The following is a 12,028-nucleotide window of genomic DNA, read 5'->3' as shown; positions in this document are numbered from 1 at the left end:
TGGAGGCCAGGTCGTTGGGCACATTTAAGGCAGAGCTTGACAGGTTCATCAAAGGTTACGAGGAGAAGGCTGGTGAATGGGGTTGAGGAGGGAAATAATCATGTAGCTATGATTGCATAGCAATCGAGCATCGCATCGAGCAGACTCGATGGGCCAAATGGCCTAATCCTGCTCCTTTGTCTTATGGTCACCTACCCATGCCAGTTCTTTTCAAATTTTTATTATTATTATCCAAAATACAAGAGTACATTGAAGTAAGTACCACTTACAAAGGGAAAAAAAACATTAAAGATTGAAAAAATGGTGACACAAAAAAGAAAAGAAAAAAAAACCTAAAGCAAGAAAAAAGTGACAAAACAAAAATCCCATTAGGTGATCAACCCCGGAGCCATGTGTCATACAAAAAACTTCTAAAGATAAACATCCAAACCGCCAGCAAAAAAAATACCAAAATTTATAATTAGATCATGAAGAAAATCTAGCAATTAACTCAAATGGTAATAACAAGCAAATGAACCCAACTTTTCTCAAAATCAAACATAGGTTTGAAGGTTTAACTTCTAATTTTCTCCAAACTAAGACATAACATCATTTGAGAGAACCATTATGACAGAGTGGGAGCTAACGTATCCTTCCACTTCAACAAAATGGCCCTCTCAGCTATCAATGTAACAAACACAGTAACATGTTGGTCAGATAAAGAAATACCACGAGTCGAGATGCAACTCCTAAGGGACCGTGTTAGGGAACTGGAGCTGCAGCTCAATGACCTTCGTCTGGTCAGGGAGAGTGAGGAGGTGATAGAGAGGAGTTACAGATAGGTGGTCACTCCGGGGCCACAGGGGACAGAGAAATGGGTCACATTAGGGCAAAAAGTCAAAAAGACATGGGAGAAAGAGAGAGACAAAGAACAGGGAGAGGGAGGTGAGATGCAGTAAAAGGGAAGAGATTATGAGATGGGAAGAGAGGAGAAAGAGGCAAGCAGGAATAGAGTTGCAGATAGAGAGAGAATGATGGGAGACAGAGTGAAAGAGACTAGAATCAGGTACTAGAGAGTACCCCTTGACAATAAGTACTCCTGTTTGAATTCTGTTGTGGGGGGTGTACAGCCTACCTGTGGGAAGCGACAATGGACGTGCCTCTGGCACAGAGTCTGGCCCTGTGGCTCAGAAGGGTAGGGAAAGGAAGAGGAAGGCAGTAGTGATGGGGGACTCTATAGTCAGGGGTTCAGACAAGTGATTCTGTGGACGCAGGAAATAAACTCGGATGGTAGTTTGCCTCCCAGGTGCTAGGGTCTGGGATGTTTCTGATCGCATCCAAGATATCCTGCAGAGGGAGGGAGAACAGCCAGAGGTTGAGGTATGTCACGGGTAGGAAAAGGGAAGAGGTCCTGAAAGAAGACTACAGGGAGTTAGGAAGGAAGTTGAAAAGCAGGACCTCAAAGGTAGCAATCTAGGGATTACTGCTGGTGCCACGGGACAGTGAGAATAGGAACAGAATGAGGTGGAGGATAAATGTGTGGCTGAGGATTGGAGAAGGGGGCAGGGATTCAGATTTCTGGATCATTGGGAACTCTTTTGGGGCGGGTGTGACCTGTACAAAAAGGACGGGTTGCATTTGAATCCCAGGAGGACCAATATCCTGGCGGGCAGGTTTGATAGAACTGTTGGGGAGGGTTTAGTACATGGAACCACGATGTTGTGACTGTTACTGAAACTTGGTTGGAGGAAGGGCAGGATTGGATGATGCAGGTCCCGGGGTTCAGGTGTTTTAAAAGGAATAGGGTGGGAAGTAGAAAAGGTGGAGGAGTGGCATTGCTGGTCAGGGATAGTATCACAGCTATAGAAAGGGAGGACAGTGCAGAAGGAGTGTCCACAGAGTCAGTCTGGGTGGAAGTCAGAAATAGGAAGGGATCAATCACTGTCCTGGGAGTAATCCATAGGCTCCCAAATAGCCCTCGGGACACTGAGGAGCAGATAAGCAGGCAGATTTTATAATGGTGCAGGAAATACAAGGTTGCAGTTATGGGTGATTTCAACTTCCCTCATATTGACTGGCGCCTCCTGAGTGCAAGGGGGATAGATGGGGTTGAATTTGTCAGGTGTGTTCAAGAAGGATTCCTTGTGGACCAACCGACAAGAGGAAAGGCTAACTGGATCTGGTTCTGAGTAATGAACCTGGTCAGGTGACAGACTTCTTGGTAGGAGAGCATTTTGGTGAGAGTGACCACAACTCCCTTAGCTTCTGCATAGCTATGGAAAGGGATAAAATCAGATGAAATGGTGAAGTGCTTCACTGGGGAAGGGCTAACTTTGAAGGGATGAGGCAGGAACTAGCGAGAGTTAATTGGAAACAGATATTCAAAGGGGAAAGCACAGAGGCAATGTGGGAGAAGTTTAGGGACCACTTGAGCTGGGTTCAGGGTAGGTTTGTCTCACTGAGGCAAGGAATAAATGGTAGGAAAAGGGAACAGTGGCTGACAAAACGTGCAAGGCAACTCCGTCAAGGGGAAAAAGGAAGGGGCTTATGAGAAATATAGGGTAGCCAGAAAGGAGCTAAAGAAAGGACTTATGAGTGCTTGAAGGGGGCATGAGAAGGCCTTGGCTTGTAGGATTAAGGAGAACCAACGTGTTTTATGCGTATGTGAAGAATAGGATGACGAGAACGAAGGTGGGACCGCTAAAGAATAAAGAGGGCAACATGTGCCTGGAAGCGGAGGAGGTTGGGGAGGTCCTAAATGAATACTTGGCTTCAGTATTCACAAGTGAAAAGGATTTTAATCAGGATGAGGTCAAAGTAAAGTGGGCCTATGTGCTGGACAATGTGGAGATTAAGGAAGAAGTGCTGGATCTTCTTAAAAACATTAAGATTGATAAATCCCCAGGGCCAGATATGATACACCCCAGGCTGTTGTGGGAATTGAGAGAAGAGATCGCAGGAGCATTAGCTATGATCTTTGAATCTTCTTTGGCTACAGGGGAAGTGCTGGAGGACTGGAGAATGGCAAATATTTAAAAAAGGTAATGGGGAGAAACCTGGGAACTATAGACCAGTGAGTCTTACGTCAATGGTATGCAAACTACTGGAAAGGATTCTTAAGGATAGGATCTACGAGCATTTGGAGTACAGTCTACTCATGAATAGTCAACATGGCTTTGTGAGGGGAAGATCATTTGAATTTGAATTTTTTGAAGAGGTAACAAAAGAAATTGATGTGGGTAGGGCAGTGGATGTGGTCTACATGGATTTTAGCAAAGCATTTGACAAAGTCCCTCACAAGAGACTCGTGCAGAAAGTCATGAGGCATGGGATAAGTGGAACCTTGGCTGTTTGGATAAAAAATTGGCTTAAAGGAAGAAAGCAGAGGGTAGTTGTGGAAGGAAAGTATTCTGCCTGGAGGTCGGTGACTAGTGGAGTGCTGCAGGGATCCGTCCTGGGACCCCTGCTATTTGTGATTTTTATAAGTGTCCTGGATGTAGAGGCAGAGGGATGGGTGAGTAAGTTTGTGGATGACACAAAGATTGGAGGAGTTGTGGATGGAGCTGTAGGTTGTCGAAGGTTACAAGAGGATATAGACAGGCTGCAGAGTTGGGCAGAAAAAGATGGAGTTCAATCTGGACAAGTGTGAGGTGATGCATTTTGGAAGGACAAACCAGAAGACTGAGTACAGGATTAATGGTCAGTTACTTAAGAATGTGGATAAACAAAGGGATCTTGAGGGATGTATGGATTTGAACCCCAAGGTTGCTGCACAGGTTGATAGGGTAGTTAAGAAGGCCTATGGGATGCTAGGCTTCATTAACAGGGGTATTGAGTTCAAGAGTAGAGAGGTCATGTTGCAACTCTACAAATCTCTGGTGAGACCACACTTAGAGAATTGTGTTCAATTCTGGTCACCTCATTATAGGAAGGATGTGGAAGCTACAGAGAGGGTGCAGAGGAGATTTACCAAGATGTTGCCTGGTTTGGAGAAAGCAAGGTTAGCAGAGCTGGGACTTTTCTCTTTGGAGTGTAGAAGAATGAGAGGGGACTCGATAGAGGTCTACAAGATTATGAGAGGCATAGATGGGGTGGATAGTCAGTACCTGTTTCCCAGGGCACCAATAGCAAACACCAGAGGGCATATGTACAAAATTAAGGGAGGGAAGTTTAGGGGAGACATCAGGGATGATTTTTTTTACACAGAGGGTTGTGAGTGCCTGGAATGACTTGCCAGGGATGGTGGTGGAGGCTAAAACATTAGGGGTATTTAAGAGCCTCTTGGACAGGCACATGGATGAAAGGAAAATGGAGGGTTATGGGGTAGTGTGGGTTTAGTACTTTTTTTAAGGATTGTATGGGTCAGCACAACATGGAGGGCTGAAGGGCCTGTACTGTGCTGTAGTGTTCTATGGTTCTATATTTTGTGGTATTATTCCAAAGAGCACTGTTAATTTGTTAGGTTGTAAATTAATTTTAAGTGCATCAGAAAATGTAGAAAAAAACTGACTTCCAAAACTGTTCCAGTATAGAACAAGACCAAGATGTGTGTCAGTGTAGCTGCCTCAGTTTTACATCTATCACAATAACTGTCAACATCAAGAAAGATGTTAGACAATCTCTCCTTTGTCAAATAGTAACGATGTACAATTTTAAATTGAATCAATGAATGACTAGCACAAATCAAGGAAGAGTTAACCAACTTCAAGATCTGCATCCATTATAAAAGTCAAATTAAGTTTCTTTTCCCAATCTTGTTAATCTTGAAGAAAGGGTACTTATCCTATTGTAATAACAAATTATAGATTCTCCCAATGGAACCCTTCATCGGAGGGTTCATACTCATAATAGTATCCAACAAGTCGGCCTCTAATATGCAAGGAAAATTACTTAAATATTTTTGTAAGAAATGTCTAACTTGAAGGTATTGTAAGAAGTATGAATACTCATGCCAGTTCAATGACAGTGTGCATTCTGTTAGCGTACTTGGTATTCTTCCACTAACCGAATTGGTTTATCTTTCTGTGGTTTGTCATATACTCAAGGTCCATTGGCATAACGTTGCACAAACACTTAGCAAAGCACTCTGGTACAGTACAAGCTCCATTTTGTTACAGACAAAATGTCATTTTGCTTCAAGTATATTTCCACAATTCCCCAAAGGTTAACTTGCAGATTGAGTCAGTGGTAAGAAAGCAAATTTAAAAGCAAAAGGTTAAAGGTATTCCTTTTGACAGAACTAGGAAATAAAAGCAAGGTTCTATAAGGCATGGGCCAGACTGCAGAGTATTAAGAGCAGTGCTGGGGCCCTTTATCAAAGAAAAGATGTGCTGACAGTGGAAAGGCTCCAGAAGAGATTTACAGGAATGATTCTGGGAATGGAAGGGTCAATGTACATGCACTTAATTTCTCTGGGCCTATATGCACTGGAGTTTAGAATGATGGGAATCTCATGGAAGTCTACTGAATATAAAGGGGAGTGGGGAGGTACAGATGATGGCAATGGGGTTGGGGGGAGAGGCAGTATGGTAGGGTATTGCCAGGCACAATGCTTTACTATACCAGTGACCAAGGTTCAAATATTGCTGCTGCTGCTGCTGCTCGTTAAGAGTTTGAATGTTCTCCCCTTGAGGGCATGCATTTTCTCCGGCTGTTCCAGTTTCCTCCCACAGTCCAGAGACATACAGATCAGTAGGCAAATTGGTCATTAATGACATTGAGGAGAGGTGGAGATGCAGAGCAAGAATGGAGAGAGAGGAAGTAGAAGAGAGAAGTGGGAAGGAATCTAGGTGATGTAGAGTGGTTTGGAGAAGGGAATGGGGGAGTGGTGGGGCGGAAGAGTTCTCTCGAGTAGACAGTGACCAGCCTCTGCCCTCCCTTCTCTCACCTCCTCAATCCCTTCACCCACCCCCACTGCCACCCTCCCGCCATCCCCAATTCCCACTCTCCTCTTCCCGCCATCCCCTCCCACCCCCCACTCTCCCCTCCCTCCACTCCTACCAACCCCTCCACCCCAACCACTCTCCCCCATCCCCTCCACTCTCCCCCTCCACCCCTACCCACTCCTCCCGCCAACATCTCCAACCCCCTCCACCCCAACCACTCTCCCACTCCCGCCATCCCATCCACCCCTACCCACTCCTCCTCCTGCCATCAACTCCAACCCCCTCCACTCTCCCCTCCCTCCACTCCTACCAACCCCTCCACCCCAACCACTCTCCCCCTCCCGCCATCCCCTCCACTCTCCTTCTCCACCCCTACCCACTCCTCCTGCCATCATCTCCAACCCCCTCCACCCCAACCACTCTCCCCCTCCCGCCATCCCCTCCACTCTCCCCCTCCACCCCTACCCATTCCTCCTCCTGCCATCATCTCCAACCCCCTCCACTCTCCCCTCCCTCCCCTCCACCCCTACCCACTCCTCCTCCCGCCATCATCTCCAACCCCCTCCACTCTCCCCTCCCTCCCCTCCACCCCTACCCACTCCTCGTCCCGCCATCATCTCCAACCCCCTCCACTCTCCCCTCCACCCCTACCCACTCCTCGTCCTGCCATCATCTCCAACCCCCTCCACTCTCCTCTCCCTCCCCTCCACCCCTACCCACTCCTCCTCCCGCCATCATCTCCAACCCCCTCCCCTCCACCCCTACACACTCCTCCTCCCGCCATCATCTCCAACCCCCTCCACTCTCCCCTCCACCCCTACCCACTCCTCGTCCTGCCATCATCTCCAACCCCCTCCACTCTCCCCTCCCTCCCCTCCACCCCTACCCACTCCTCCTCCCGCCATCATCTCCAACCCCCTCCCCTCCACCCCTACACACTCCTCCTCCCGCCATCATCTCCAACCCCCTCCACTCTCCCCTCCCTCCCCTCCACCCCTACCCACTCCTCGTCCTGCCATCATCTCCAACCCCCTCCACTCTCCCCTCCCTCCCCTCCACCCACTCCTCGTCCCGCCATCATCTCCAACCCCCTCCACTCTTCCCCCTCTGCTCCCCAGGACGGATTGCCCGATGTCTTCGATGTGCTTCAGCAACGACTCGAACAGCACCGAATTCCAGCGACTGCCGTTGCACGCCCACACCATCTCAGGCTTGCTGCTGCTCACTGCCGTGGTCGGCTTGCCCCTCAACGGCCTGGCCCTGCGCTACGTGTGCGGGGCGCTCCGGCCGTCCCGCGCGCGCCCCCGCCCCCGCGCCCGCGCCCAGCCCCGCTTCGCCCTCTACGTCATCAGCCTGATAACGGCGGACTTCCTCTTCCTGTTGATGCAGGCCGTTCACACCGTCTCCCGGCTGGCCGGCGTCTCGTCCGGCGGGACGCTGCTGGTCATCCGCTGCCTGATGACGGCCTGCAACGGCAGCAGTGCCTGCGTGCTGGCCTGGCTGAGCACCGAGAGGGCGCTTGCCCTCGCCTTTCCGCACTGGTGGCGGCTGGGCCGCTCGCGGGCCCCGGCCCTCTTCGCCTGCCTCACCTCCTTGGTCCTGGGTCTGGGCATGGGCATCCTTTACGGGGTGGCGCGCTTCCACTCGGATGGGATGCAGCAAAGGGTCGCCATCTGGCTGGACTTCATCCTGGGCTTCGCTACTCCCCTGACCATCTTCTCCGCAGCCAGCGCATACGTGGGCTGCCGGGGGGGCGCGGCGCTGCCACGGGAGGCCTCACGCCTGCAGGCTGCAGTGATCATTCACGCCGCTGCTTTCCTACCGTGCTGGGTACCCTACCATGTCTTTGTCTTCACCTACTACCAGGCGCGCTGGGCCGCCAGACCGTTGTTCTGCTACAGGTCTTACCTGGCTGCCTATTACTCCGTCTGCCTGCTCGACGTCAAAAGTTGCTTAGTTCCACTGGCCTACGTGCTGCCCAGCCGAGAGGTGGGCGGTGGTCTCCGCCGCTCGCTAGCCAGCATATTTGACCGCCGCTTCAGCGAGGACTCGGGGTTGGCCTCACCCCCCGAAACTCCGGGGCTGGCCTTGCCCCCTGACAGCCCGTTCCAGCCAGCCCCCAAGCTTAGCGGGGCGGCATCCTGTTGGTAGTTGGCAAGGGCAGGGCTAACTAACGGTGGCTTTTATACTTGTACATATAATTCGTAATGAATTATGTAAACAAATAAATAATGCTTAATCAAACTGTTTACAATATTACTGTTATAGCACACGCCTCACTTTTTCTCCTCACTGCCCTTTTCCCTCTGTCCTCGCACCCTTTCCCTCCCTCTCACATGCCTCCCCTCCCTTCTATTTCCACCCCATTCCTCCCTCTTATCCATCTTTCCTCACTCCTCTGTCACTCCTTTCTCTCCTCTCATTCTCCATCCACTCCCTCCTTTCGTGTGTCACCCCTCCCCCCTCTCTTTGGTCTTGGGTCTCTCACTCCAACCTCTGTCTACCCTTGCTCCTCTCTCCTTCACATTCATTCCTCACTGCCTCTCTGCCTTCCCTTCATCCCTTCACTCATTCTTTCCCCTTTTTGCTCACCTTCCCTTTGCTCTCTCCACCCCCCCCCCCCCCACTCTGAAGACTGGAACTCATACCCTGTATGGGATATGGAGACTGGATCTGTGTGCAGTAAGACACTATTTGGATATAGAGACTAAAACTGTGTGTGGTGACTTATGGTGTAGGATACAGAAACGGGAATAGCGCCAGTAACTTGCATGCCGAGGAATAAAGTCCTAACCTAAATAGTCTTACTTTGTTGCACAGGTCCCTGAGTCCTTACAACATCCTTGTACTGTAAATATTTTTCCTATAGTCCCATCATATAAGTTTTTTGTTCTTGTCCACGATTTCTCTTGTCACAGAGAAGTCGCATGCACGAAGATAAAGATGAAAAAAATCAGACACAACCCTAACTGCACAAAGCTCCTTTCATTTCAGTATTTATACCTAAGATGTTGATTTTGTGATACTGTAGCAAAGATGTGAAGTTAATTATTAACCTTTTGAACTCTGTTGTTCATATTCTTCCATTCCTGTCCTACAATTCCTCAATGATACCCAACTTCACAAAATGTTTATTGGGATAGCTTAATTTTTTATAAAGTGATGATTTGTGTATGCATATATGACTTTCATTAATAGTCTTTTAAACTATTAAAATAATTTAATCAGTTCTGCTGGAAAAGTTGACAGTTGAAGTATGGTTATCACAGTTCTGGGCTCCATAAAGCACTTGAACTACATCGCCTCTATGAAGGGTGCTCCAGAAAAAAGCTGTATATAAGTATATGCTATATACTGTATATTATATAAATAAAGATGACAAAGAACCCAACATCGACTTGTGTGGCACACCACTAGTAATTGCTCTCCATTCTGAGAAACAACCTTCAACCACCATCCTCAGCTGCCTACCTCTGAGCCAAATTTGAATCCACCTAACTAGCTCCTGCTATTTTGTATGGCACCTAGCCTGCCATTCAGGACCCTATCATATGCTTTACAAAAGTCCAACTAGACAATATCCACCCTCATTTACCTTTATGGTACTTCTTCAAGAAACTCTAGCCTGCCACAAATTCTGTGGATGCACTCAGTGAGGCTCTGGAGAATATTTTTATTTATTTATTTGTTTGTTTTATTGGCCATACAGGGCAGAGTAGGCCCTTGATATACAATTAGTGTCATCTGTGAAACTGGAAATCAAGTTTATGCCCTCTAATGAGGCAGCAGCTATAAGGAGAAGAGCAGGTGATCAAGACTGCTTCCCAGAAGGTACATTGTATTTCTTAGAAAATTGGCCTCCATGGCAGATTAAAGAATCTCTAAGATAATGAGAGTGAAACCAATTAAGGGTACTACCACAGAGGCCAACCCAGTTTTCAAGGCAATCTTGGAGAATGTCGTAGTCAGTTGTGTAAAAGGCAGCTCTGAGACTGAGAATGAGAACTGGGGCTCTGTTGGTATCCGTGCTGAGCTAAAGGTTTATCAAGGACCATTTTCTGTCAGCTACTCTACAAAACATCTTGAATCTGCAGACAGAATAGTTTAACTATGGGGATGTTTGACTAAGTGATTTATTTTTAACCCATGACTGGTGCCACTATGTTTAATATACCTGAAGTTGTTGTTGAAAGAATCTACCATTTCATTTACTGAGCAGTTTAGGTCAGATAAACTAGTCAGTTCTGAGAATTGAAGTTCCATTGCAGCATCAAGAAACCATTCTGGAAATCCAAGGCAACACACATAAAATGCTGGAAGAATTCAGCAGGCCAGGGAGCATCTATAGAAAGAAAGAGACTGGTGATGTTTTGTGTCAAAACCCTTCATCAGGACTGGAAAAAAGATTAGGTCAGAGTAAGAAACTGGGGAAAGGAAGGAAGAAGTACAAGGCAGTGAAAGGAGAAACCGGGAGCTGGGGAGGGGTGAAGTAAAGTGCTGGGATGTTGACAAGTGAAAGAGCTGGAGAAGGGGGACTCTGATAGAAGAGGGGAGAAAACCATAGAAGAAAGGGAAGGAAAAGAGCACTAGAGAGGGCTGGTTAGGAAAAAATGAGGGGGGGGAACAGGAATGGGGAATGGTGAAGGGTGGGAGGGCAATTACCAGAAGTTCAAGAAATCATTGTTCATGCCATCTGGTTAGAGGCTACCAAGATGGAACATAAAGTGTTGCTTCTCCAACCTGAGTGGAATAGAGGAGGTCATAGACTGACATGTTGGAATGGGAAGTACAATGAAATGGATGGCTATTGGGAGAAGCCACTTTTTCTGGTGATTGGTGAAGTGATCTCCCAATCTATCTGGAGTCTCACCGATATACAGTTCACACTGGGAGCACCGGATACAGTAGAGGATCCCAGCAGGCTCACAAGTGTAAAGGGGGTTTCTTCTTTTTTTTCTTTGTTACTGTTGGGAAAGGGTTTCTTTGCTTTGGAAAAAGCAGGAATGTTTCTTTGTTGCGAGAGAGTGCTGGAAGCTTGTTTGTTAAAATTTACTGATAACGAGAATGGTATTCCTTTGTAAACCAAATGGGGATTAATGTTATTTCTTCTGAGTCTGTAAGCTTTTGTTGACGGGCTTTTGGGCAGATCGGCGCAAGGGGGTCGAGAGAGAAGACGCAATGCTGTAAGTGGGGCGAGGATCGGACCCCAAGCGGGGATCCGAGGCCGGGAGGTACTCCGAGGAGGGGGGATGAAGCTAAATGTGCTTGGTTGACCACTCGGAGGGTCCTGAGCTGCGAGTCGAGGAGTTCGGAGGGGATCGAATGGTGGCCAGAAGACTTCAGTAATTGAGCTCCAACGGTTGTGCACGAAGTGGTTTGGACTTTGATAAGTTTGGTGCCTTTTCTTTATTTTTTCTCTTTATATATACTGTATCGTTATTAATCACTTAGTTATAGTAACCTTTATAAATTGTACTCATTTAATCGCTTATGGTGTACTGTCTGTTTTTGGGCGAGGCGGGGACATCACACACCAGCTGATTACCCAGTTTGGCGGGGCCGAAGGTTGCTCCCCCTAGACGAAATGAGCTGAGCGAGCCTGAGGCGACCCAGGGGGTTACACAAGTATAACCATATAATAATTACAGCATGGAAACCGGCCATCTCGGCCCTTCTAGTCTGTGCCGAATGCTTACTCTCACCTCGTCCAATTCAGTCCATAATCCTACATTCCTTTCCTGTCCCTATCCCTATCCAATTTTTTTTTTTAAATGACAAAATCGAACCTGCCTCTACCACTTCTACTGGAAGCTTGTTACACGCAGCTACCACTCTCTGAGTAAAGAAGTTCCCCCTCGTGTTACCCCTAAACTTTTGCCCCTAACTCTCAACTCATGTCCTCTTGTTTCAATCTACACTACTCTCAATGGAAAAAGTCTATCCATGTCAACTCTATCTATCCCCCTCATAATTTTAAATACCTCTATCAAGTCTCCCCTCAACCTTTTACATTCCAAAGAATATAGAGGGCACCTTTGATGGTTGAGGAAGGGAAGCTCCTTTCTTTGAAGGAGGAGGACTCCATTAGTTTTGGAATGGAAGACTTCATTCTGAGAGCACATGCGGTGGAGTTGGAGAAATTGAGAGAAGGGGATGGCATTTTT

General features: G+C 47.6%; 1 protein-coding gene across 1 annotated transcript; it reads left to right on the top strand.

Annotated features, from left to right (window-relative positions):
• Positions 1-6,995: 6,995 nt before the first annotated feature.
• On the top strand, positions 6,996-8,015 carry LOC132381892 (C3a anaphylatoxin chemotactic receptor-like). Its single transcript, XM_059951605.1, has one exon. The coding sequence runs from the start codon at positions 6,996-6,998 to the stop codon at positions 8,013-8,015; it is 1,020 nt and encodes a 339-aa protein (XP_059807588.1).
• Positions 8,016-12,028: the final 4,013 nt, after the last annotated feature.

This window comes from Hypanus sabinus, chromosome 27, assembly GCF_030144855.1.
Source record: "Hypanus sabinus isolate sHypSab1 chromosome 27, sHypSab1.hap1, whole genome shotgun sequence".
NCBI classification, from domain to species: domain Eukaryota; kingdom Metazoa; phylum Chordata; class Chondrichthyes; order Myliobatiformes; family Dasyatidae; genus Hypanus; species Hypanus sabinus.
Note: the sequence above shows the minus strand (reverse complement) of the source record. Positions and strands in the feature narration are given on the sequence as shown.